Here is a 27,999-nt window from a genome sequence, read left to right as displayed (position 1 = left end):
CCACATTTCTAGAACACTGCCTTCTAAAAGAAGCTGGATGTTCAGTTCTGGGTCAGGACACCTGCGGGAATCTCAGCCTCCACAGGGGCTTAGACTTGCCAAGACCAAGGGACAGGGCTCAGTCACAGCGGGGAAATGATGACTAACAGGGGAAGAGGCTTTTCACATAGAACAGGAGGAAAATCCTGACCCCAGGACTGATGCCCCATTCCAGAGCTGTGGAGCGAGGCGTGTCCCTTTCCTCCAAGCACCCAGGGATGCTCTGGCACCAGGCCTGGCATTAAAGACATCAGCAGATACCAGAGAGGTATTTCAGCTGAGAGTCCAGGCAGGAAGAGTCTTTCATATTTAACTTCTGTTCTGTGAAACACTCACACCTTGGTCCCACTTAGCTCATCGATGAGACACCGTGGGCCTCCCTGCGGTATAGAGTTCTTGGCAAAGGCTGAACAAACGGGGACTCACCTTTCTTGGGCAGGAGCCAATGTGATGCCTGGGGACGGCTCCTCCGGTGTTCACACCCACTGGCTCCGGCAGGACAAAAGAATTCTGTCCTTCATCAGTTTGTGCCTGGAGCCTGCAGAAGGGCTTGAAGTGGATGAACTGTTCCCTCTGCTCCTCACTCTGGGGCTTGTCCAGCTGGTCTCCCACTGTTCTAGCACACCACCAGGTAGTGAGAGCTAAGCGAGTTACGAGCAGACGTGGAGCACTGAAGAGAAGCAGGGGCACCCCACAAGGCACTGTGTGAAGCACTTTGTATGCGTGCACAATTGGGAAATGTCTGTTTGCCTCTCATGTCTGATTCATTGTGGATGCAGTGCCTCGAATGGTGTCTTGCCTTTTACCAAGGCCAGGATCCCGGCTAAATTATTTCTCACATTTCCTCTCTGCAGGAGCAATAAATGACCAGCTGAATTCCCTTCCAACATTTACTCAAGGGCTATATTGTTGAGTTGAGTGTAAATATAGAGTATTATGCAGAGATATTTCTAGCTCATTTTTTTCTAGCTATGTGTTATTACTTGCTGTGCAACCAACCACCCTAAGAGTTGGTGGCTTAAAATGCAGTCATCTTATTTTCTGGGTTGGCAGGCGAAGCTGCGCTGGGATGCTTGATTCTTGGCTGGTCTCTCCTGGGGTCACTGATGAAGCCGCAGTCAGCTGGAGTAGATCGGCACACTACAGCCTCATCGACGCGTCTGGCGGTGAGTGACAGCTGCTGGCTGCACTACCTCAGAAAGGGTCCATCGCCACTTTTGCTTCCTTCTAGTGCTCCAAGACAGTTATGGGTTCAGTCCAGATCCAGATCCCAGGACCTCCTCTTCTTGACGGGAGCTGTGGCAATGTCACTGTGCCAAGGGCTGTGTGCAGCAGGATGAGAGGAAGTGTTGCAGCCCCTGTTACAAACACATCACAAGGGGCCAAATATTCCAGAAGGAAGGAAGATTAGCATGCGTTGATGCATACTTATACACACACATACACATGTACACAAACACACCTGTGTGCATTTCCATGTGGACATGGATTCGTTTATTTAGTCCCACCGTATGAAAAAAGTGTGCTGGACCCTTTGCAAGGCATTACTCACATTCTTGAGATAATAGCACTCAACTCTCACTTAGAGATGGGGGAACCAGAGCAGATAACTCAGCATGGCCATGGGGCTATAAGGGACAGAGCTGGCATCTGGACCATCATCCCCTGTGAGCCTGGGCTCTTGCTGTGTCTCTTGCAACACTCACCTCAGTAAACCTAGAAGCACAGCAGTTGCCAACTACAGCACTGATTTTCTACCTCCAAATGTTTAAATAAAAGGATGGTAAAAATTTGTTTTTTATTATATTGTTACATAAGACAAATTTTAAGCATTATATTTCTTGACCCAAAATCCAGGTTACATAAGTTTACTTAAGGCAAATTAAACCATAAGTGAAAGTCTGCAAGCTCTGTGTTGCTAGCTTCTCCACCTGAAGCCATTTCTTCCCTCCCGTGGCCCAGCCAGGGACAACTACTCTCAAACCCCCACCCTACACCCACCGACCCTCCCCGCTAACCTTGGCCCGTGATTCCCTGGCTGCTCAAAGCGTGTCCTGTGGGAGAGCAGCACTGTCATCACCGGCACTTGTTAGAAATGCAGACTCTCGGCCTGGCGCGGTGGCTTATGCCTGTAATCCCAGAACTTTGGGAGGCCAAGGCAGGTGGATCACGAGGTCAGGAGATCGAGACCATCCTGGCCAACATGGTGAAACCTGGTCTCTACTAAAAAAACAAAAAATAGCTGGGCGTGTTGGCACGCACCTGTAGTCCCAGACACTCAGGAGGCTGAGGCAGGAGAATTGCTTGAACCCCGGAGGTGGAGGTTTCAGGGAACTGAGATCATGCCACTGCACTCCAGTCTGGTGTCAGAGAGAGACTCCATCTCAAAAAAAAAAATTAAATAAATAAATAAATACATGAAAGAAAAAAAGAAATGCAGACTCTCAGGTTCCAGTGACCCACTGGACCAGAGCTCGCATGCCTGCAAATCCCCAGGTGTTGTGTGCGTGCATTAGAGTTTGAGGAATGGTGCTTGAACAGATATTTCAGTAAGCAAAACTGATTCAGCTGCTTCTTTAATATTATGGACTAAACTCAATTTTTGGTCTTTACATTATTTGTATAGAAACCAATTGTTAAATAACCCCAGGTGAATCTAACATGCAGCGAAACTTGAGAATCACTCTGGACCCGTGCTGCTCAAAGTCTATGGATCAGCAGCAATGGCGTCAGCCCAGGGCCTCCACCTGGCTACCCAGCCCAGGCATGGGGGTTGCTGCCTCTCCAGCACCCACCCTGCCCTCTCTTGTGCCGTCCTGCCCACACACCACACCCAACTTCACACCCACCAGCAAACCACTGACTGTTCTTTTGACTTCATAAATACACCCAGTCTTCCCTTCCCACACCTACCCTGTGATGTGGCCTTGGCACGCCTGTCACTGACAGCTGGGGTGACACTCCCTGGCTGAGTGGAGGACCCACTGCTGAATGTCAATGCTTCACCCTGCCCACCTTCACCTGGAGGTTGGAAGAGTTAAGTTCTCATGAAATCCTCACGTGTACCCCATACTTTATTACCAAGGGTGGCCATGAGACACAGCTTGGGCCAAAGATGTCTCCTGGGGGGTCTCTGTCCACCTTTTTCACTTCTTGTCTTGACCTCATATGTGATATCGGGGGCAGTAGCAGCCATCTGGGAGCCAGGAAAGACCACAAGGACTATACAGATCCAGCTCCAACCGCACTGAGCTGCTGAGTCAGTAGCTCCTGCTTCCAGACTCTTCCAGGTATGGAAAACTCCATTGTTCAGCTCCTAAATAACACTCAGCCATGTTCAGTCTTCTGTCATTTGTTGTGGTACCATTTCTATGTTGTATACACACACTTGCTAAAAGGGCTCTTTCTTTAAAGGAGATATTACCGTACGAAATAAAGAAAACAAGAAGGCAATAAAAAAAAACTGTATCCAAATTATATCGAAATTAGCTTTGCCACTGATTTCTGCATAAGTCTGGAGAAGTCACTGATCTACAAGGACCTGAAACTTCAAAATTTTTCCCACTTTTCCTCTCTGTCTTTTTAGTGAAAACGTTGGAGAGAGACGGAATTGAACAAAATTCCAAAGACCTGTAATTCCCTTATGTAATGACGAACGCATCCATCTAATGGACAAAATGGGTGCTATAAATCTATGTCCCAGATTCTGCATTATGGACTCAAGTATAGCACCACACTCTAGAATATACTTTTAAAGAACAAGTTGACACACTAAGAATTTATACAGACAATGGAAAATAATTAAGACTATGTGTCTTAGTCTGTTTTGTGTTGCTGTAACAGAATATCTGAGACTGAGTAATTTATAAAGGCAAGAGGTTTATTTAGCTCAGTTCAAGGCCATGGCCCTGGCTTCTGGTAAGGGCTTTTGTGCTGCATCATAACATGGCGGAGATGGTCAAAAGGGAAGCGTAAACGCAGGGAAAGAGACCAAACAGAAGGAGGAACCCTCTTTATAACAACCTGCTCTGGCTGGAGCGCTAATCCAGCCTCAAGGAAGAAAGAACTCACCACTTCAAGAATAGCACCAAGCCATTCATGAGGAATCTGCCCCCATGACCCAAACACCTCCCACTAGGCCCCACCTCCAAACACTGCCACACTGGGGATCACATTTCAACATGAGTTTTGGTGGGAATAAATAATTCATACTCAAACCATAGCACTCCAGAAAATCCATGTATTAAACAAATAGATCTAGATGAATTTCTAGTAAGAAAAGGCTCTACTTTTCATTATTTTGTGATCTAAAGACCTACTGTGTGTAGAGCAAGTAATTGGAGTATTTTGTTTTTCAGTATCTGTGTCAGATCATCTTTTCTAAAGGTGGACACAACACTACTTCCCATCCCACATCTATTCCTGGATGTGGCCCTGATACTCCTCTCAGTGAAACGTGGGGTCTCTGCTCCCTCCCCTTGAACCCAGGTGGATTTGAGACTCACCCTGAATAGAAGGAGTGTGACCTCTGAGGCTAGGTCAGAAAAGATCATGCAACCTGTCTTTTACTAGAACACTCAAATCGGAGCCTTGGCCTTCCTCTTACGAAGTTTAATACCTCAAGGCTGCCATGCTGTGAGAAAGGCCAATGTCGTTCATGTGGGGAGACCACGTGCAGCACACCAGAAGTTACAGTTACCCGGCTGACCCCCCAGTAGCCCCAGGCCCCCACTTTTCTGGCTGCAGATACATTCTGACAGCACCTGCCTGAGAGAATGAGGCTGGATGCGCCCAGCCCACCCCTCCAATATTCCCAACCCTCAGCAGTTTTCATGCTATACATTCTGGGGCAACCTGGGCAGCAACAGGTAGCCAGGACTGTACTTGAATTCGTCTGACGTCATCTGTTGTTCCTCGTGTGGGCACCTGGATCTCAGCAAACACCACTGGTGCAGACTGAATTCTGAAGCCACATCCAACTTCCACCTTCTAGGTGCACAGAGGCCTCTGTGACCTCTGCCCTATCTTGCACCCTCTGCTGAGAAGACCCCTTCTTTCTACTCTTCCAGGCTAGTCACTTTCGCATTCTGAGTCTTGGCTGCATCTTGCCGAAGCACCCCTGCTCCTGCAGCCCCCGTGCCTGCCTGTATCGCCATTTTGCGCCTGGATCGCCATTTTGCACCGTGTCAAGCAAAGTGAGGCTTCGCACACTAGGCAGGGCCTCTGAACGCCCTTCTTCCATGAGGGACCACAGCCTTTCATCTCTGTCTCTGGGGTCTGCCACAAGGTCAAGCAAATGGCAAGTCCTCAATACATGGTGAATGAACTACTCTTGAAAACGTATCCACTGTCGTGGGGCTTAGAGCCAAGGCTGCCAGCCACAGGCAGGAGCATGCACACACATGCTCAGAGGAGAGGGGCCTCCTCAGACTGGGAGTCCTGGGGGGGAATGCAGAGCACGTTCTTTCAAGAGGCAGGGAGGTGCCCAGGAGAAGCCCAGGAAGAGTAAACATTGGCTGAGCACATAATGTGTGCTAGGCTCTGGGCATAGGACGTGGGAACATAAAATATGATTAAGAAACAGATTTTCAGTCAAATGAGAGAGGCAACAAAATAATTTCTAAACTTTTGGGTTTTTTTCCAAATCAAAACAGTAATCAAGGATCAAGTTGAAAATCAGGAAAGTACATAACATAGCAAATGAAATCCACATGTAACTCCATGCCTGGAGCTACTCATGGTGGTACTGGCGTCTCCTGCAGTCCCTTCCCACACATGCACACCTTTCTCTGCATGCGTGTAAGTGCCCATGGCTTGGATTCCCGCTGCATCACACTGCAGCCACAGCGTGCATTGCATGCTTGACACAGACACCCTTCACTCAACTTCTAGGAGGCTCCAGGCTTTCCACCTTCCCCAATCAGGTATGAATGTGAACGTGTAGCCAAACCACTACATCCAGACCTCTGATTATTTCCGAAGGATAGATAGGTGTTTAAATAGGTTTTTTTTTTTTTAAATGGCAAAAACAACATGTTTATGTTTATGAATTGAAATCATACCAATGCATAGAAAATTAAAACCATGGAAGTTCCTATTTCCACTCTACTGCTCATGACTACATACCATTAACAATGTGGAGAACAGCTTTCAAGAATTATCTGAATAAATATTTAAACTTCACTCCCAGAGAATAACATATTCACACAAATGTTTAACATATTTTCCTCTAGCTTTCCATCCTTAGTAGTTTACCACCTCTAGCTTTCCATCCTTAGTAGTTTACCACGGACATTGATCCATATAAATACATACTCAGCACAGCCCTGGCCAATGGGCCAGGGATTTAAAATAATGGAATCATTATTTTAAGAACATCATGATAGCTGCATCATATTTAACCATCCCCTTTTGACAGACATTTAGTTTTTTTCTGACAGTTCATTACTTGAAGTCAAGATGCACATACTCTGCGTGTATCTTAGAAATGTTTTAATGGTTCTGTTATGGGGCCAAGGATATAAGGGAAGGACCTCAGTGAACCTTTCAGTGAAACTTTCAAGACAAGAGATTCAACCTCCCCAGAGATCCCAAGAGCTGCCTCAGGTGCCTTTACTGAGCAACTGGAATCTCTGAGGCTGGGCCGTCATTTTGGAAAGATGTATCTTCCCTAACTTCAATGTGCGTTTTCATCATTACAAGTAAAGATGCACAGCCAGGCATGGTGACTCACGCCTGTAATCCCAGCAGTTTGGGAGGCTAAGGCAGGTGCATCACAAGGTCAGGCGTTCGAGACTAGCCTGGCCAACCATGGTGAAACCCCATCTCTGCTGAAAATGAAAAAATTAGCCAGGTGTGGTGGCATGCACCTGTAATCTCAGCTACCCAGGAGGCTGAGGCAGGAGAATCACTTGAACCTGGGAGGCAGAGGTTGCAGTGAGCAGAGATCACGACACTGCACTCCAGCCTGGGTGACAGAGTGAGGCTCCATCTCAGAAAAAACAACAACGACAAAAACCAAAAAACAAGAAAAGATGCACGTATGTTTTTCCATATATTTGTTTCTTAGTTATTTCCACTTCTTCCCACCTTTTTCTCCATTGCACGAACTCAGTTTTTAATAAGGTTGTGTTTTCTTCTTTGCTGTGGGAAGATTATTAAGCATTTAATTTGTTGCAAATGTTTGTTTCCAGATTATTATATGCTTTTCAATTTTGTTTACAGTGCCTGTTGTACAGAATGTGTACATATATTTAATCTTTATCAATTATTTTTCTCTTGGGATTACTGGTAAGATGTTCAGGCTGAATTTATTCATGCTTTTAAAATACTTATTTATCAATGCTTTTAAAATACATTCAGAACTTTTTATGAAATGGGGAGGTATAAATTGACTTTATAGCCCACCTACCTACTTCCAAAGTGCTCCACATTGACTAATTCAGCTCTCCCCGCCGGCTCCCACACATTCACTAGGCTCTTGGGGCTGGCATCTGTGTCAGGGTTCTCTGTCTGACCTACTTGTCTGCATGGCAGATTGAATGTATGGTTCATAAATTCTTTCATACACCTCCCTTCAAAAGTAGAGTCTAATTTGCCTCCTTGATTCTGGGCTGGCTTAGAAACTTGCCTATAATCAATAGAATCCTGCGGCACTGACTCAGAGTGGCTGTGGAGATGGGGCAGGAGAGCGTGCAGCCTTGACCGTGTTCACACTCACTTTTGGAGCAGAAGCCTCGGCATGTGAAGTCTGGCCATCCTGACACCATGCTGGGAGGAAACCCAGGGAGAGGTCACGTGTAGGTGCTCCTGGTCCAGGCTCTGAGTGAGCCCAGCCCGGGCAAAGACTCCAGTCCCAGCCATGTGAGTCTTCTCAGCTGAGGCCCCAGGAGCCACGGAGCAGAGATAAGCCGTCCCCACTGTGCCCTTTCAAATTCCTGACACACAGATCCATGAACTCTAAGTTTTGGGGGCAGTCTGTTATGCAACAGTAGAAAATCAGAATAGCCTGTTAACTACATGCCAGTAACTAGAATCTTACATTTCCAATTAATGTGTTTTTTTTTTATTGTGGCAAAACACACACACACACCATAAAATTTACATAATCTTAACCATTTCATAGTATAGAGTTCAGTAGTGCTAAGTATATTCATATTGCTATGCAAGGATTCTCCAGAACTTTTTCATTTTGCACGTATGCAACTCTATACCCTTTAAATAATAACTCCCATCTCCCCTTCCCCAGACCCTGACAACCACCATTGTACTTTCTGCCTCTGAGTTTGAGAACTCTCAGTATGTCATATAAGTGAAATCATATCGTATGAGCCTTTTTGTCTCTGGCTTATTTCACGAAGCTTAGTATCCTCAAGGTTCATCATGTTGTAGCCTATGACAGAATTTCTTTTCTTTTTAAAGCTGAACAATATTTCACTGTATGTGTTTAGCACATTTTGCTTATCTACTCATTTGCTGATAGACACTTGGCTTGCTTCCACATTTGAGCTGTGGTGAATAATGTTACTATCAAAATGGGCATGTGCATATCTCTTCAAGACTCTGCTTTCAATTATTTTGGATATATACCCAGAAGTGGGACTGCTGGATCATATGGCAAATCTATGTTTAGTGTTTTTGAGGAACCTCCACACTATTTTCCCTAGCAACTACATCCTCTCACAGTTCCCCAAGTAGTGCACATGGGTTCCAATTTCTAAACATCCTTACCAACCCTTGTTATTTTCTGTGATTTTTTGACAGTAGCCATACTAATGGATTTGAGGTCAATTAATGTAATTTGAACACTTCGTTTTATTATCTGGTAGGACATTTCTTCACTGAAAAAAATGTAGTACTGTAGCCTGATTATTCTTTCATGAACTTTTGAATAATTCTGTCAAGCTCAAAAGGCAATATAATATTGGAATTCTGATTGAAATAGCATTATATAGGTCTTACACATTTCTTGACAGTTTTTTGTAGATATTTCATCTTTGATTGTTCTGCTAACGCCACACCAGTGTTGGTGTGGGCCCAGGTGCCAAGGGCACCTAGAAGCGGGGATGCCGAACTTGCAGGAAGGATGCTGGGAAGAGGTGATGATCAAGCTAAGCCTTTGAACCTCAGAGGAGATTAGCAAGAGGCAAGAGGCAGCCAACTGCAGGTGGGGGAGGTGTGGGACTATGTAATGTGTGTGTGTGTGCATGTGCACATGTGGGACCATGGAGTGTGTGTGTGTGCAGGCATTTGTGTGTGCACATGTACTTGTGCATGGCAGGGGCAGGAGTAACTCGGTGTTCTGGGCACCTAGAGAAATGGGGATGAGGCTGGAGGGTGAACAGGGACTGATAGGACAGCCTTGCCTTGTATCTTTCCCAAGCCTGTTCTGTGCCAGTAGTGGGCTTCGAGAGGAGGGCCCCAGAGGCGGATCTGCACTTGAGACAGCTCACTCTCCTGGCAGTCCTGGAGGCAAGAGGCACAATGCAGCAGGCAGGGAGAGCTTGCAGGAAGCTACTGAGATGATCCAGCAAAAGAGGAGTGTGCATACAGGGCCAAGGGTGGAAAAGATGCAAGAGAGAGGCAGGAAATACTTAGATCTAGTGATGAGGAAGAGGAAGGAGCACAGGGGCTGAGGGAGTTTCTGGTGTGGATTCCTGGGTTACTAAGTATCATTATCAGAGGGAGGGGCATGGAAAGGGAAGCCCAAGGGGCTGGAGGGAGCAGACAGAGAATGGGTTCACTGAGGCTGCTGCCCCAGAGAACTTCCCAGAGATGACGTTGGGTAAGGGGTAGGAACAGGAAAATATGCAGGGCAGCCAGTTGTGAACATAGGAAAGCTCAGTTGGTAGCAGTGAGTCCTGCCCCTGGGGCCACTCCATTCTGACAGAGAAGGTCTGGTGGGTGGAATCCAAGGAGGCTGAGGGCTTGGGGAGAAGGTCTCAGAAGAGAGGGAAGAACCTGTCAAGACGGGGCTCCCAAGTCACTCTCCAGGGCTGGGCCAGGCTCTGGTGGAGACAGAGACCCTCTGATTTGGGTCCCCAAGAAACAATTTGCATCTTTGTTTTTACTCTAATTAGGCACCAACTTAGTCTTAAGGAGCGACTGAAACAGTTGGCAGAGCCCAACTCACCAAATATACATTTCTGTAATATTTCAAGCTCTGAATAGAAATTCCAGGAAGATCAGCATTTCTGGGCAGTGTCTAAGGAGAAAGAACATTTTCATCTTCCGGGAAAAGCCTTATGCTGAGAGCAAGACAAGAACACAGTGCCCACGAGGTCTAAAAGTTGACCTGCTGTCCTGCGGAGTTCAATGCGACGTTCTCTCTAAATGTCTGGGCCTCTGGCATTACAGGAATGCGGCTTCCCTTCTGCCTGCCTGGGAGTTCTGTGGGAGGCTTCTGTTCTCCTAGACTTTTCTAGGTGCATGACTCCTGGCCTGGCCTAGGACCTGGGCTTCCCCTCGCCCATGGTGCCCCTGACTGGCTGTGGTGCTCTCCTCCCAGGAAACCACCGAAAAGCACAGATAGAGAAACGTCCTCATCATGTTGTGTCCTACTTGGGGCTTGCTGGAAGCCAGAGCTGTCTGCATCTATTTGTCTACAGTGCACGGGGTCTGTCATTGTCCCAAACAGTATTCTGGGTTCCAGAAATGCCAAGAAAACTGAGCACGGTGGGTGAGGAAAAAAAATGCACTTTAGAGACAAATACAAAAGCAAACAAGCCCTAAAAACTTGGGTCCCTGTGCCCTGGCTCTGCATCTGGGAGATGCAGAGGCTGGATGGCACGTTGGGGAAGCCCTCTGGGTCCCTTCTTTCCACCAAGTGTCAAACAGGCATCTAGGGAGCTTGCCGAGGGAGTCACATGGAATAGCAGACAAAGCTCAGTCTCCAGCCTTCCCTCCTAGGGTTCCTCCCTGCCCTGCCTGGCGCTGCCACTCTGGTCCTTAAGAGAGACACCGAAGCAACAAGGCACCAATTGAAGCTGGTGGTCTTCCTGAATCACCTTCATGACAACATCCAAACAGGTCCTGCCAGCTTTAATCTGACCCTTTAGGTTTGAGCTCCCTTTATTTCCCCACAATTGTTTAGCTCACCTCTATTTCATCTGGATCTGAAGAGCAGGGCCACCCTTTTAGAGCAGCCAGGCGGCTCCGTGGTGAGGCATAGGGCTTACCTGGTTCTACCAAGAAAGGATGCTTGGCCACTGGCAGGGTGGAGTTCTTGTCCAGCCCAGAGCCAAATCCTGAGGTCAGTAATGCTGGAAGCCCTTGCCTGTGTCTTAGGTCCAGACAGGTCAGAAACGCCTGGAGTTTGGAATATCTATAACAGTGTAGAAGTGCTAGTGACTGAGGTCCATCCTTTGACCAATGCTGGGCTCTCCATCAGCCCCTCCATTGCACTCCATCACACCCCAGCCTCAGTGTCCCCTGAAGGGCAAGTATCTCCCAGAGCCATGGCTCTCCCTACCCCACTTCCATGCACTGACCTGGCCCTCTGCATAATGTCCAGGACACACTGGAGCCAGGGACAGTGAGGTGCAGTGTACCCCATCCCCTCAGTAACCTCTGCAGGTATCCAGGGCATTGCAATCACTGGAGGACAAGATGATGGGGAGGCAGGGCAGTCACAGATGGTTTACAGCTTGGCTCTCTGATCCAGAGACCATTAGGAAGCCCTTTGCTCCCACTGTCTGTGAGTCTGAGTGCTACAGTCCCAGGTGCACCTGGGGCAAGGCTGAAGTAGTAGAATAGACTAGCTGGTGACTGCAGTGCCAGACTCTGGGTGGGACAGATGGGTGACTGCAGACAATCAATGGGATGCAGGAGAGCTTAGGGAGGAGGGAGGTGCCCATGTGGCCCTGCTCTGGTTAAAACAAAACAAAACAAAACAAAAAAAACAGTGTTTGAGGACGGGCTATGGCCCAACACCAATGGTGAGACGGTAGGGCCACCTGGTCACCCCAGCACTCACTGAGCAGCCCTGTGCCACTTTGCCCTGTAGGCATGTGAAGAGCAACAGACAGAATCGTTGCTGGGATTAGGGATGCAAACTCTTTTTGTGTCCCAAGAGTGTGACGCATGTTTTTCCTGGAAAGGTATGTGGCAAATCAGAAATTCGAGGTCTAGCAATAGGCAAGGAAGGAAGCTACCGAATTCTGCACATATTGAGTCAAGAGATACATTTCATCTCTATGGTTCTAAAATAGATTGTGATGTCCTCAAATACATCCAGGGCTCCGATTCACAGCTAATACAGCTACACCCAGAACATTCAGATTAGCAAGTGTACCAATGAATCTTACACAAGAGGACCCACACGAGCAGGGCCACAGCGGATGAGCGGATGGCAGCAGGACAGAAATGCAGCTGGACAAATGACCCTCCTTGTTCCAGGCCACTTGAGTGGGATAGACAGCTGTGCTGCAGGCTGTAGGGTCCTTGCCAAGTCCAGACCAGTTAGGAGAGGCTTCCAGTTAGTGATCCCATTGTGAACAAAGTGAAAACAATGGACTGTGTGAAGGTGTGATACTTAATATAATATCCACAGTTTTTTTGTTTTTTTTTTTTTGAGATGGAGTCTCGCTCTGTCACCCAGGCTGGAGTGTAGTGGCACGAACTCGGATCTCAGCTCACTGCAAACTCCGCTTCCCGGGTTCACGCCATTCTCCTGCCTCAGCCTCCTGAGTACCTGGGACTAGGGGTGCCTGCCACCAAGCCCAGCTAATTTTTTGTTATTTTTAGTAGAGATGGGGTTTCACCATGTTAGTCAGATTGGTCTTGAACTCCTGACCTCAAGTGATCTGCCCGCCTTAGCCTCCCAAAGTGCTGGGATTACAGGCGTGAGACACCGCACTCGGCCAATATCCACAGCTTTTAAAGGTCAGGATAAGAATGAAGGGCAGAGAATAAACTTAGAAATAACAAAGAAGATTATTTCCCTTGACTCAAAGTTAGCTTTCAACAAAAACCTGTTTTTGTGAGGGAATTTAGAGCACTAAACTATTATTAGAGTACTGAAATGAATGAGCTGTATCTCTAGGTTTAGTATATAAGAAAAAACCTGTTAAGATACTATGCACATTAAGCTGGGCACAGTGGTTCATGCCTGTAATTCCAGCTCTTTGGGAAGCTAAGAGGGCAGATCACTTGAGGTCAGGAGTTCGAGACTAGCCTGGCCAACATGGTGAAAACCTTGTCTCTACTAAAAATAGAAAAATTAGCCAGGTATGGTGGAGTGCACCTGTAGTCCCAAATACTTGGGAGGTTGAGGCAGAAGAATTGCTTGAACCCAGGAGGTGGAGGTTGCAGTAAGCTGAGATCGTGCCACTGCACTCCAGCCTGGGTGACAGAGTGAGACGCCATTTAAAAAAAAAAAAAAAAAAAAAAAGACACTATGCACATTAATCAGCTCATAGTTCTTTGTTGTGGAGCCACTTGTCACAAAGGCACTATGGAAACGGTGAGGAATTGGGAGAGAAAAGTAAAGCCAAAAGAGGCAAGAGGTATCGGAAAGCATTCCAAGACTGGGTTAGGATTGGTGGGATTGCCCGGTGCAGGGTCCTCTCCAAGGTCCTCATAAATACAGGGTTTCCACGGGAGATCTGCAGGAGATGAGTGCCTCTTACAGTCAATCTGTGACAGTCAATCATCTATGCCTACCAGCCCAGGCCAGTCCCTGCGCTTAGACAGCATCTCAGAAACCACGCACACCACCTATCACATCTCGACTCTTTCGACTGCCCTACGCGTGCTGTGCCATTACCCCATGGGGCACTCAACGGAACAACAAGGTTTCTTATAAAGGAGACACATGGGTGATGGGCTGAGGCTGAGATGTCAGACATGAAGGTTGGCTACAGAAACACAAAGGCTTTATTAAATGCACTTTTAGAAACCGCAAATAATTAACAGTGGAATTGGTACCAATCTTTTGTAGGATGAATTGGGCTTCCCCGGGGTCTACCCTAAAGCTAATGCCTCAGGCCACCCCACAGCATGGCTACTGGGTTTCCACTGGGAAACTGTCCCAGGACTTAATCCCATTAGGATCTTCAGGGATAAACTCCTGTCTCTCAGACCCACGCCAGCTGAGGGTCTGTACCACCAACATGTGAAGACCAACTTCCTCCTATAGGAGGAAGTTAAAAACTGACTATTGTATGCATGACAGAAGAGTGAGTTTCTATAACACTTCATTTATTTGCTTTTCCAAGCAGGGGCGTGGGGGGTGGTTCCAAATGTATTTGAGGTAAGATTACTGTATCTCCCTTTCAGAAAGATCTGTAGTTTAAAGTTGAGGCAATGGAATAAAACTTTTGTAGTTAGAATGATCTGAAATGTGTTTGCTTTCTGGTTTTGTTTTGGGCACTGGAGTTTTCTGAAAGAGAGGAAACCTAAGGAAGTAACAGATGGAGGTAACATCTGAAAGTGCCTGCCCAGTGAGGTCAAGTGATAGATAACAGCTGAACTTGTTGGAGACCTAAGAATTGTTCAAAATAGAAATTTACCCTAAGTGAGCCCTTTTTGAAACACCCAGTTTAAAATCCACACAAGTACTCTCTCCTTCAGACTCATTCTCTAAATGCCACACCAGTATTTAAAAATGAATTTTATTGACACAAAATTCAGTTAAGAACTAAAAACCAAGCAAAAAGTGTTTTTCACACTGAACACTGATTGCAACTTCCAGAGCAAAAGGCCCATGCCTCTGAAATAATGCTAATTGAACTCTTAAATTATTTTTACGTAACTAAACAGGCGAAGTTATCCCCTGGGTTGTGCCTTTGGAAGCAGCTTTTATTTTTATTATTTTCTACCTGTGTATAATGTTTCCTGGTTCTGTTATTTTTGGTTCTAACAGTTATTTTTGATCCCGAAGCTTATCTGTTGTTGTTCTTTAGAATTTCCATTTTTCTTTGTTTTTGGTAATTTAACAGGTCATTTATCATACAATAGTTTAAGAAGATTTACATTTTGTTATCTGAATCATGCTTGCATCTTGAATCATCACATACTACAAATGGAGGGTGGTGGTTTGTTGGTAATCTGTTTTAAAAATGTTTCCATCTTAGAGAATGCATCACGTAAGTTTATAAGGTAATATGAATCTAAATTTAGTTATGTTAAAGCTAAATTTCATAAGCTATTGCTCACATGCCTTTCCTATACATTCTCATAAATCTTTAGCCCACATGGCTATGTATGCACCCTGGGCACATTCCTGTGCATGTGTCCGTCCACCCCAAGTGAGTGCAAACGCACTGTCCCAATCCTCACCCTTGCCAATGACAGGTTGTAGGCTCCAGACTCTGGGCTCTGCTGCTTGCTAGCTGAATGATCTTAGACAAACCACGTCACTTTTCTGAGATCGTTTCTTTTTAACCATATTCTTTCCAGGATTTTGAAAACCAAGCGTTAATGTTGTCACAGTTTGTTAAATGAAAAAGACACTGGATTGAGGACATTTCATTGTCTCAAAGTTTCTCTGGGTAAAGTTTGTATTCACATGGCATTCTGAGAAAACAAATGGGACCTTCCAGATTCTGGAGCCTATGTCTGCTCATGGCACTCAGGGAAGGCCCAAGGGGAAAGAGGGAGCAGCCTGGGGACAGGAGACACTCTGCACACCTGTCTCCCCAGCGCATCCCTCCTCCACTCTCCGCACAATCCGATATGCTGCCTGGATGTAAGCAAAGCAGTCACGAGGGCACTGAATCATAGCTGGTGCCCGGGTTACTTCAGCTGCTCTCTGAACACAAGTTTAGGATCTCTTAGGAATCATTCAAAATGGGCATCTTGCATAGAGAATGCTGAGAAACCACATTTTTCAAACCTCCCACTGCCAACTTCATTATTCTAATTCCAGTGACGTGGTTAGAGACCTGGTCAGCCTATCTCTAATGTTTTCAGTACTGCTTTGTAGAGATTTTGACACCATGCCTCTAGTGTAGTGATGCTGAGTCAAGAGCTATGGCTCCAAAAACTTCTGTCAATGCACTGCCCCAAAATGACCTTATGCAACTTTCCACTGATACAACAGGCTGTTGTTGTGCCAGTCGCTTACCCCCGTGTTTTGCTGGTGTTGTCAAATTAAAACCCCATACTTCAGTCCTTGCCACTTTACCCACTCATTCAAAGAATTTTGCTGATAATGTGACATCTGTTCAAACTACAAGCCACAGCAGTGCGTTCACTCTGAGATGGAACCTGCATTTTCCAATGTGCATGAGGATCTGAAAGGCCAATGTGAGGGGCACAGGCCAAGCTGGAGTCATGAAAAGACAAGGTTTTATTTGGGGATGGGGTGACAGGACATAAAACTGCTCACCTACAAGATGGTTATTCATCTTACAAGAGGTTAACTAAGGACGCCTTTAAATAGTGCACTTTATAAAGGTACTCAAAAGTCTGACTGACTCCTCTCAGAACGTCATTGACAATTTTTAGGAACTGCTTTTATATAAAGGAAAGCACAGAGGTGTGCAGGATGGGAGGGGGCTGGTAGAGGGAGGGCATCCCCTCCCACTGCCTCCAGTGCCTCCCTGTGTGCCACACCTCTCCAGCCAGTAAAAGTCACACTGGACATCACATCTCAGCAAGCGCAGAGCCTCTTCAGAGGGCAGAGCAGGTGTGACCTGGAGGACGACCAAACATTTTCTAATTAAACAATGAAATGTTCAGTACGCTCCATGAACCTCAGCATAGCACTGACTAGTGCCTCAGATAGAAATCTTACATAAGAAAATAACTTTCTATTCTCTGATAATAGTAATAACTCCCTAGAAAATATGATTTAAAATTAATGAGAAAAATAAGTCTGGTAGAGCACCTTTATCTCAATGTTAAATGTGGAAGAAATTAATTGCTTATAATTTTTGAACTGAGTTTTAAAGTTTTTATCAAAAAAAAATTATCTTGCCTATCATGACTCAACCAGAATCATGCTTACACCCTGCATGAATTAGGATAAGTCTGGTCCTATTGCTAACATGTCTCTCTTCCAGAGATCTGGACTTGTCTTTCCTTCAATATCTCGCCCCTGTACGCCTTAAGGAGAGTTAGCAGGTTTTCCTTTTCTACTCTAAAATGGGAATGGAGGGGGCCTTCATTTTTATTTTAATATCACCTATACTCTAATGGGGTTATTAAAAACTGACATTTCTGATAGGTAACATAAAATGAAATGTCATCAGCTGGAGATACAGAGGGATGTGTTTAGAGGTGAGGTGAGTTTGGAATTTTTTTTTTTTTTGAAGTTTATATCAAAGTAATTTTGTATTTTTAATGAATTAGTTTATTTTATCAGACATTAACAAATTATAATTGTATATGTTTATGGGGTACAAAGCGATGCTGTGATATGTGTATACAATGTGTCATGGCTGAATGGAGCTAATTAACATACTATCCAATACTTAGCATTTTGGAATGAGTTTTGAAATACTTCATCAAATAAGGCCTCCAAAACTCCACAAAAGGTAACTGCAGGTGGTGACTGGGTGGGGGGTACACAAAGCTTCAGGGCACTATTCTCTGTCTGCCACTGTGTACCACTGAAATTTTCCATAATAAAAAAGTTTAAAAATAGATTTCTCCATCTTTTTTTTAACAAGGCCCTCTTGATTATGAGGATTCCGTTTTCATGCAGGATACGGGGGCAGGGTGAGAGAGGGTGCCGATCAGCTACTAAGTCAGGCTTGCTCCTCGCAAAGAAAGGGGCTGGCGGTGGAGAGATGGAGAGAGAGGGGAGGGAGAAAACAAGGGGAGGGCGCTTCCTCAGGGCCCACAGGCCTCACACCTGTGGTGTGGACCTCCGAAAGAACGGGCCACACCACCGCCAAACACAGCACGCAATTCATCTAAAAATTCGACTTCAGTTTCTTCCTGTCCGCGCCAGAACGGACATCAGATTGCCCGCCCGCCTCCTGGCAGCTCCTTTTCACTTCGGCTGCTGCCAGGACTTCGAGACCCAGACCCCTCTTTGAAGACCACTTCCGATCCCCGACGCGGCGGCCCCTGAGGTCGCAGCCTAGCACTGAGAAGTTGGCCGGCTCTAGGGGCTGTTATGAGGCTGCTAACCCCACAGGCGCAGGTCTACGCAGCACACACACCACCTCCTTCTTTGGACTCAGACCAAACACGCTGGGCTGTAGGAGGGGAACGGACAGATACACAGACGCGCGCGAGCACGCCCCACCAACTGATTCCAACCAGAAAACGGAGCCACTGTGTAATGCCCAGCCCTCCCCTCCACTACACCCCCGATCAGCCAAGCCTTCGGCCGGTGTCTGCTGCACTAAACACCAGGACATGGCCAGGGAAGTCGCAGGCATCGGTCCGAGCCAGGAGCGCCGCGGCGCCAGCGCATCTGGTGTCGCAGGAGGACTGTGCGCACCTGAAGTCGGGGTGCCAAGCGCCCAAACCTCTGCGTGCAAGGAAACCCCCAAAGGAAAACAAGACTACCAGAAGACTCCTTCCTCTCGTCTTTCAGAGATGCCAAACGGCCCCTCTGGCCGCCTCCTCAAAGCTCGGCTGCCAGAGCCACTCTACTAGGGTCTTGCAAAAAGCGCAAAGAGACCAAAGCCCCTTCCCTAAGAAAAGTGCCCAACTCATCTAGTGAGCCATTCCTTCCTCCCCACTGCCCAGAGAGCGCACACGAAGAGGCAGAAATCACGACTAGGAAAAAGCGAGATTCAAACTGGAACCAAAACAGCGTATGTGCTCGCTCCCATCTCGGCGCCGGGGCTTTGGCTCCCAGGGCTGCAGGCTGTCGCGGCTGCCAGGGGCCAGACAGCTTTCGAAGGCAGGTCTTGCTATGGCTAGAGGAAGGAGGCTCCCGGAGTCCCTGCTTCCGCCCCGGTTGCCCGTCGGGATTCCCCATCCCAAGCGCGCTTGCACCTTGCCTGCCGCTCCGCTCGGAGGATTAGTCTGTTTCCCTTCCTATTCCCAAACAGACCTAGGTCCCCAGCTCCGCGGCCGCCCGGCTCACCAGCCCCGGCTGGTCTCCTTCGGGTCACTCCGAGGGGTAGCGCGAACCCGCAGAGCCTTGGCCCGCCGCGCGCCCCCTTGGCCCTGCTGGGCAGCCTGGCTCCACTACGCTCCCAGTTCTCGGTCTCAGCAGCTCCCATCGACTTCGCACAGCAGCCCCTTCGCGTCTCCCGGGGTGGCAAGGCACCAAGGTGCAGCCCCGGCCAGCACCGACCCTTTCCTCAGCATCTTCTCCGCCGGCTCAGCTCTTCCTCCCGCCCGCCGACCCCGTGTCTCCCAAGTCTCGTCCCGGCGACCACCCGGACTTACCGCGGGCGCCACGCCGCCGCCGGGTCTGCGCGCTCCGAGGCGGAGCCAGGACTAGGACACCCGCCAGCGCCCGGCAGCCTCCCGCTCCCGCTGCCAGCTCGCTGTCCCCGCCGCGACCCCGCCCACTGCGGGCCCCTCCGCCAGCCCCCGCGGCCTGGAGGTCGGGACTTACCTCCGGGACAAGGTGACCCGGCAAGTGCGCCCAAGCGGCCGCCCGCGAGTCTATCCAGCGAGCGAGCATGCGGGGCGGTGCGGCGCCCGCCTCTGCTCCTCCGCTCCCAGGCTCTCTCCTCCTCTGCCCTCCCTTCTGCGCCGCTCCGCTCCCCCCGCCGCTCCCCGCCCTGCGCTAGCCGCCAGCGCCCCCGGCTGCCCCGAGCGCCGGGCGCGGGGCAGCGGCTGCAGCCCGAGCGGCGGGGAGTCGGGAGCTGCGGCGCCGGGGCGGAGCCCAGTCCTCTCGGGAGAGGAAGGGGTGCTGGGAGACTATCGTCGCACGCGCCTGGCCGGCAGGCTGGGCTAGGGGCGCCCTGGGGCCAGCCGCTCAGCTTAGCTTTCGGAGCCTGGCAACGCGCGTGCTGGAGGAGGCGGGCGCGGGCTCCGGGGGAGGAGGGCAGGGAAGAGGAGGAAGGCGCAGCCCGCGCGAAGGTGGCCACCAACTTTGCCCCAGACCAGGGAGGCCCTAGCGGGGGATCCCGTCCAGAGGGTGGCCCGGGGCCGGTGTCTGACAATGAGGGCCACAGAGGCTGGGGGCGGCGGGTAACTGCGGGGGACTAGGAGGACAGGAATTTGCTGCCCGACTAGAGGAAGGGATGGCTCCCCTCGGTCCTAAAGGCCTCCCCAGGCTCCGGTTCGGTTTTGAGGTTCAAAATGACCCAATTTATGGGTCCGGCGAATGTTCAAGTCCTGACCAGCTAAGCCATGGAGGAGCAAGCGGGCGCGGAGTTCAGACTCCAGAGACCCCCTCAGCCCTGAGCTAGCCTGCTGTTGGCCCATGGCGGGCCCCCCCCCCCAGTTGGAATTGGAAGGAAACTAGGGCGGTGGTAAGCCAGTCTGCGTTCTAGGAGGGGAGGAGGTGGTGTTTGCAGTCTAGATTTCATAGAGAATCAAGTTTGAAAAAAAGATTTACCAGAAAGGGGGTCAAAAGTTATTTGGAAAAGCATCTGTGCGCTCCCGTTTCAACACTAGGCAGAGGCCTCAGTCCTGCCACCGCAGTCTCCTTCTCTGGTGGTCAGAAAAGCTTAAGCTCCAGGGTTCCACGGCTCCCAACCCTCCTAGAGCCTTCCCTCCTGCCTGGTAACCCACCATTGCGATGCGTCTTCCCCAGGTGGGCAGGGGCAGGAGTTAAAGGTGGTGCCGGGAACAAGAGGTCCTTCCTATGTTCCTTTCAGGGGACGTGGCTTCTGGGGAGCCTCCACAGCCCAAAGAGAATGCTGAAATGCAGAGTGCCAGAAGGAGGCATTTGAAGGAGGAGCAGGTGAGTGCAACCAGTACCATCACCTGAATTCCATCCCCATCTTCATGTCTGCAGCCCCGCGAGACATGCCTGATGTTTCTTCCCTTAGGTCTCCGGAGCTGCAAGGCTGTAGTCTGGAACACTCAGAAACGGGCACTGTTCATTTCTCCCATCTAGCAGAACTTCTCAACTTGGAAGAACATGCCACCACACCTTAGTAAAGCAGCTTACTGTTCCGGAGCCCTTTCCTGAATAAAGCAGTTTCCCATCTAAGCCATTAGGTTGAGCAGATACTGTTAGACCCATTTGAGGTGGAGCGTCATTGATCCCATTTATCAGACGAAGGAATTGAAGTTTTAAAAGGGTAATTACGATTCCGTAGTGACCCAATGTGCAGGAGTAGCCTCAAGCTCGGTTCCCTGCCTCTAAGTCACTGCTCTTTCACTTGCCCAGTCTCTGAATTGACTTTTGAGGCAGGTTTTGTTTTGACAAGAGAACACCTGCCTGGGCTGCAGCCAGGACTTGCCTTTGTCTCCTGGGTGCAGTTTGAATTTGAAAGTGGACTCTTCCTAATATAGCAAGCAGGCACCTTGTTGAGTGCAGCCTAACCCGTGGGGCCCCAGGTCACCGCTGGCTGTGTTCCCTCCAAAAGTGAGGGTTGCAGAAATTAAAGGAAGAAAATACTTTTGCAATTGTGTCCTGTATTGAGTTCTTCTGGACCCTTTATACCCTTGATTCTTTGAAAGTTTTCAGGCTTCAGAACTTTACACACAGGCTTTCCCAGCTGATGAGTTGAGCATGGATACTTTTTTTCTTTCTTTCTTTTTTTTTTTTTTTTTTTTTTTCCTGTTTTTACATTGTTTCTCTGTTTTGGAATGAACATGTAACTCCTCTTTCCCAGTTGCAGGGTGGGCTCCCTTGTTTTATACTTGCACATCTCTTTGCCTGGGTACATCCCAAGTGCTGAACAAATACCTAGCAGCTGATAGTTACTGAAAACAAACCACATTGGATTGTGGTGTCAAGAAATTGATGTCTGTTGAAGAAAGACAGTAGTGTGAGAGAAAAAGGAAGAAAATTCATGAAATCAATGTAGTGGATTTAAAAATATAATATTATTTTTATTTGTCCCATGCTGCTCACTTAGCTGCAAGATCCCCAGGTGTCTTGTCTGTTGTCTTTTCTTGACACCCCCCCCAACACACACACACACACACACACACACACACACACACACCCCTTAGTGTTTATGCAATTCAAATGGGCCTTGCACTTCATTGCAAAAGAAACTCACAGGGCCGGGACGTGTATGTAAAGAGACGGATGTCACCCACTCCTGGGAGATGTAGCAGCTCAAAAGGGCTCCTGGTGGGAACCTCAGTGGCCCAGCACACGATGGGCAGTTTCTCTTACCTGTGATTCCCTTATTGTGGCTTGAAATATTATCTAGTATGCTGTGATATAGCATTGAAATAGAAACTTTCAAGAAAGTCAGCGAGGAGCTGTCACATATTAGGCAATGGGACACAGTAGAAATTACCAAGTCTCTTGGAAATTGGGGTAACCTCAACAATGCTTATCTCAGAGGAAGTTACAGAACTTTCAGAGTTAAGAGAGGTCTGTGGACCACCTCCTGTGCTGGGAAGAACTGTCACTCAGGCACCGAGCAAGCTGCCACACCTTCCAGCTAACATTTTTTTTTTTTAACTCTCAACTTTTAAGTTCAGGGGTACATGTACAGGATGCGCAGTTTTGTTATGTAGGTAAATGTGTTTTTTGAGACAGAGTGTTGCGCTGTGGCCCAGGCTGCAGTGCCCTGGCACAGTCGTGGCTCACTGCAGCCTCAACTTCCTGGACTCAAGTGATCCTTTCACCTCAGCCTCCTGAGTAGTTGGGACTACAGACACAGCACCATGCCCGGAAAATTTTTGTATTTTTTCTCTTTTTGTGTGGAGACATGGGTTTTGCCATGTTACCCAAGCTGGTTTCAAACTTCTCAATGATCCTCTTGCCTCAGCCTCCCAAAGTAGAGGGTCAAGTGCACGTCTGGGTCTGCTCAGTTCCAGCATCAGCAGTGTTGCCCATGCATTCGTTACAGCACTTTGGAAAGAAACAAGGAGGAGAGAAAGATACTATGTTTTTTTTTTTTTTTTTTTTTTTTTTTTTTTTTTTTTTTGAGACGGAGTCTCGCTCTGTCGCCCAGGCTGGAGTGCAGTGGCGCAATCTCGGCTCACTGCAAGCTCCGCCTCCCGGGTTCACGCCATTCTCCTGCCTCAGCCTATGTTTTAAGCAACTTATATAGTGCTGGTGTATCAGTTATCTGTTGCTACTGAACAAACTACTCTGAAACTCAGTGGCTTACAATGATAATCATTGATTTGCTCACAGTGCTGTGGGTTGATGATATGGGCTGAGCCATCTGGGATGGATTGCCTCTGCCTCACACAGTGCTGTCTGGGCTCACTCAGGCATCTGTGGTCAGCTGGCAGCCAAAGACCTTACATTTCTGGGAGTAGGCTGGCTATGGGCCATGTCTCTCCTTTTCCTGTAGGCTGGCTCAGAGTTCTTCACCCAGTGGTGGCTTCGGGGTGCCCGATAGCAATGAGGGAAGGCAAGCCTCAATGTGCATGACTCTTCAGGGTGACATCACATCATCTCATTGACCAAAGCAGATCAAGTGGCCCAGGCCAGATTCAGGAGTTGGGGAGACATCCTGTACTGTGGCTATAAAGTCACATTGGAAGTGGGCTTGCAGTGAGTGACAGGAGGAATCTGTGGCCTTTTTTTTCAATTACCATGTCTAGAAATGAGATAAGTTCTTTATAAATATAACCTCATTGAATCTTACGCTCCGTGGGGCCATTTGGAATGATTCCAGGAAGACGAAGAAGCTGAATTTTGAGAACAGAGTGGCTCTTCTGTCTTCACATTGCTTGTGAGAAGTGGGGTGGGGTCCCCAGTAGCCAACATTAATAGGGGTTGTCTGTCAGGCATCAGCTGAATGCTTCCCTGCGAGAGTAGAAGCTCACATCTCAGAGCCAGCCAAGCCTGGGCTGGAGGCAAGTGTCTGCTGCTGTCTCTCACACTCTGTCCTGATTAACAGCACCTGGATTTCCTCACCTCTGAAATGAGCTTATTCTATGTGCTGCCTAGCATTGTAGGAGGCAAGGGCAGGCTCAGAGTGCTGGCAGCGCCTTCCTTAGTGGAGCTGGCTGGTCACCTTTCTTAAAGATGGTTGGCAAGACAAGAGCTGCTGGTGCTTTTTCTGAGAAGTTGAGAGAAATGGCAAAGTCTAGATCCTTGGCACAAAGCTGATGCTGGTGTGAAGACCCTCAGAACCTAAGACCATGACTGATGTCTCTCCCTCAGCTGGGGATCTTCTTCTTGTTTCAAGGGGGCAGAGGCTGAGTGCAGCAGACACTGTCGTGTCTGGATCAGATGCCCCAGATCTCAGTGGCTGATTCCATCTGGCTGCCCCTAGCTCCTGTGGGCTCTGTTGCTCAATGGCTCACGCCAAAAATGTCTTGAGTATTATGCTTAGTCCTTGGACAGCTTTAGTTTCTCTTCTGAGAGTATGAAAATGTGGGCTCCTGAAGAGCCACCCAGGCCTATCTAAGAGGGTGGGCAGTGCAGCATGATATGGTGGAGAGGATGCCAGCCTCAGAGGCAGGCCGGGTGAGTTTAACTCCACTCCCTCACATCCGACCTTTACTTGCTTACATTCAACAAGCTCCTCATCTTCTTCTTCTTCTTCTTTTTTTTTTTTTTTTTTGAGACGGAGTCTGGCTCTGTCGCTCAGGCTGGAGTGCAGTGGCCGGATCTCAGCTCACTGCAAGCTCCGCCTCCTGAATTTATGCCATTCTCCTGCCTCAGCCTCCGGAGTAGCTGGGACTACAGGCGCCACCTCGCCCAGCTAGTTTTTTTTTGTATTTTTCAGTAGAGACAGGGTTTCACCGTGTTAGTCAGGACGGTCTCAATCTCCTGACCTCGTAGTGCGCCCGTCTCGGCCTCCCAAAGTGCTGGGACTATAGGCTTGAGCCACCGTGCCCGGCCACTCCTCATCTTCTTGAAATGCCAGTTTCTCCATCTAGAAAGTGGGCATACTAGCATTGAGCATGGAAGGCGTGTCCGGGGCACTGACAGCCGTGGGCACACAGAAGAGGAACGGTGGTCACCATGGGCACAGCGCAGCACTGCGCTTGTCAGCAGACCCTTCTAAGACCCGTCTTCTTTCCTCAATACCCCATGGAAGCCAAAATAGCAGCTTTTACTACCTATTATCTGGTGTTCTCATGCCCATCCTTTGCTGGAATAGTTTCCCTCAGTCAAGTTCACAATTTCGCAAACCTTAATTGGATAAATTGGATAAGATTTGTCACACCTCAGTAAACCAGAGGTGCTAAAATACCCAGAAAGAATGTGACGTTTGGCCTGTGTCTCCCTTCCCAAAACCAGGGCTGGAGAGCTCAGTCAGGACATTTATTTGGAAAATAATCCCAGGAAAAAGGGGTAAGGGGCCAGTGGGTGGCCAGCAGGGTGGGAGGGGAGTCAGATGGCAGAGGAATCCCTGAGCTGGTCACCACTGCAGGCAGCAGCCACTCTCCTTCCCTTTGGAAGGAAAAGAGTGTTTCTCAGAATCACCCAGCCAGGGGATGAAGAGGAGATGCACCTGCATAAGCCTCTGCCCTCCGGGGAGGAGGAGGCATCACCCGTATTGCTGAGTGGTACCTGAGTGTGTGAAGTGGGTTCCCTCTAACAGAAAAGAGATGTCAAAATAGGATCCTGGGAAATCTTGCTGTGTCGTTTAAGATGTGGAATTCCTGCATCACCCAAGCCTACATTAGAGATCTGTATTTCAATTCAAGACTTTAGGTGTCCAGTTGATCTTTTTCCTAAATATGAGCCTGTGTGGAGCCTGGGCCATAAGGCTGCTTATAGCAGATAGTCGCACAGGTAGGTTTTGTTTATGCTGTCCAGTTGGGAGAGATCGTAAACCATCACCAGCGGGCAGCCCTTTCACACACCAGACAGCCAGAAATCCAGGTAAGCCAGAACAAAGTTCAAGCCCCCCACTTGCCCATAAGGACATGGTGGCTCTTTCTTTTGTTGTCCTGTATGGCTGGCCCTGCAGTTGTTCTGCTCTCTCCTGACCTCTGTCTTCCACTTCTTGTTCTTAGATTGTCACTTGACCTGAACACACACTTGGCCTTACATTCTCCCGGGCATTTCCGGCTACCATGGGTAATGACCCAGCCTGTCCACACCAGAGCCTGCATCCTCATTGTGTCACCAACTTGGCTGTCCTCATGTCCCCCAGAAACCTGCCTCACCCCTGTCCTGCCTGAGCAGATGGCTTCTCTTTGAATTTTATCTAGTTATTAATTTCTATGATCCAATTAATTGTCCCATAATACGTACCTATTATTATGACTGAATGTGGTATCAGAAGCTTCAGTATTTTTAAGAAAATTGTAGTTCAGCTGAAAGCTAGAAAACACAAGTGTTCTCAGGACCATTAGAGATTAAACAAAGAAAAAAGAAGAAGAAAAAGCTTTACAAAGCTTTGCTACAGGATGACCTGTGAGGCCAGAATTTGTAGCATATGCTCAAAAACTCAAGCTTCCAAAAATGGACACAGACATCGACTTCAATCCAGGCACCAAGTGAACAGTGCAATGCACCTCCTCACTAAGATAAAGGAAGACTGTATTTTTCTTTCTGTACAAGTGTAACTCTAACGTCAAGAAAAACTAAGAGGTTGGAATTCTTGAAAACATTGCTGGTGCAGCACTAAGCATTTAAACATGTCATTAATTATTAGCATGGTTGCTGGCACTTTCTAAAAGGCCTAAGAACTTGTTTTTGGCTCAAGAAAACATATTTCTTGCTGCATTTGCTTTTTTTCTGTGAGCGAAAAAAAGTTCTTTTGCAAAAATAAGCACTTCTGTAATTCTGCAGCGTGTGGAACTGAAGGGAGGAAACACAAAGGTAAGCAATTTCATTTTTGTGATTCTTGGTTTATCACTCATATTTTAAGAAAAGAATGCCTTTTAAACAAAGGAACTCACTCAGGCAAGTGCCTGAACCAAAGGCAGCTCTCTGCTGCACCCTGGCTTGTGTTCCCTGGGCAGTTGTCATGCAGATCAGCACCAGCCCACAAAGAGCCCTTACTCTGCTTCTGCACAGCTGGCCTGGCAGCTGGTTCTTAGGGGCATTCCTTTGATGCAGTTTGCTTGCTATCAGGCACCCGGGTCCCACAAGGGTCTCCTGCCATAGCACATATTAAGCATGGCCTCACAGAATCTATCCAATTTGGGGGTACAGGACACGTTTGCCCTGGCCAGCAGCAGAAAGAAGAGCTCCTTCTGTTCAAGAGCTACCTGAAAATACAGAATTGATTGAAAGAGGACTCACCAGCTAAGATAGACCTTGCCGAATGTACATAAAGCTTTTCTCACCCTCAGCCATGGTGAAAAAATAGCAAAACAAAGTGATTTAACCAAGAACAAAGAAGCTGTTGTATCCACAGTGGTAGAGTCACACTGCTTGGGGAGGCCCAGTCCCCAGGTGTATTCTTTCTTTGCCTGTGTGTTTGTCAATTGGCTTGGTGAGTGTTGGTTGGTGTCTGCTACTGGACAGGTACAGAGCAGCTGTTGGGGGCACAGGAGCAGGTGAGCCTGGCAGGTATGGCCCTGCCCAAAAGGACAAGTAAACAGCAGTGACTGTGCAGAGTGATGACTGCTCCAAAGGGGCGAGGAAAGGGTCCTGGGGGAGCAGGGTGGGAGGGGGGCCCATGAAACAGGGAGTAATCAAGAGAGCTGAGACCTGGACGAGGAGCAGGGCCTGCCTGCGTGTGGGTGCTTATGACCCTGGGGGTGGGGGAAGGCAGTGCTCCTGGGGCAGTTTTGCTCTTTCTGGTTTTTGAGTTTGAAGAAGCACGGAGCACGAGTGTAGGATGCGTAAGATAAGACCGGAAAGGTGGGTAGTGGTCTCATCACTAAAGGCGTCATACCAGGTTTTAGGGGATTGGGCCTCATCCTGGGCTGTGAGCAACCTGTGAATAGAGTGATAGAATCGGATTAGATTGGTGTAGGTAAGCTGTGAGTGATCTTCCCCAGACAGCAGAGAATGCTGATGAACCTTGATTCTTCACGTCACTTTGAAATAGTCACACTGATGTTTCTCACACTCTTTGCAACGCGTTTTCCTTG

General features: G+C 48.2%; 2 protein-coding genes across 13 annotated transcripts in view; one reads left to right on the top strand and one right to left on the bottom strand.

Annotated features, from left to right (window-relative positions):
- Positions 1-19,638, bottom strand: part of LOC105486740 (synapse differentiation inducing 1) — a 248,122-nt gene extending 228,484 nt beyond the window's left edge. For 8 of the 12 annotated variants that reach the window (XM_071079748.1, XM_071079747.1, XM_011749784.3 and 5 more), the window contains exon 1: positions 19,511-19,638. The gene's annotated coding sequence lies outside the window, so the exon portion shown is untranslated. Of the gene's footprint in view, positions 1-465; positions 1,398-2,301; positions 2,423-19,030; positions 19,140-19,338; positions 19,423-19,510 lie in introns of those variants that run through there. The other 4 variants (XM_011749785.3, XM_071079746.1, XM_011749788.3 and 1 more) reach the window with 4 other exon arrangements.
- LOC139358356 (uncharacterized) lies at positions 1,109-21,470 on the top strand. Its single transcript, XM_071078906.1, has 5 exons — positions 1,109-1,205; positions 18,029-18,447; positions 18,865-19,980; positions 20,724-20,809; positions 20,898-21,470. Exons 1-4 carry the CDS (start codon positions 1,109-1,111, stop codon positions 20,796-20,798), a joined length of 1,707 nt encoding a protein of 568 aa, XP_070935007.1. The 3' UTR covers positions 20,799-20,809; positions 20,898-21,470.
- The last annotated feature ends 6,529 nt before the right edge of the window (positions 21,471-27,999 follow it).

This window comes from Macaca nemestrina, chromosome 15, assembly GCF_043159975.1.
Source record: "Macaca nemestrina isolate mMacNem1 chromosome 15, mMacNem.hap1, whole genome shotgun sequence".
In the NCBI taxonomy this organism is placed as follows: Eukaryota; Metazoa; Chordata; class Mammalia; order Primates; family Cercopithecidae; genus Macaca; species Macaca nemestrina.
Note: the sequence above shows the minus strand (reverse complement) of the source record. Positions and strands in the feature narration are given on the sequence as shown.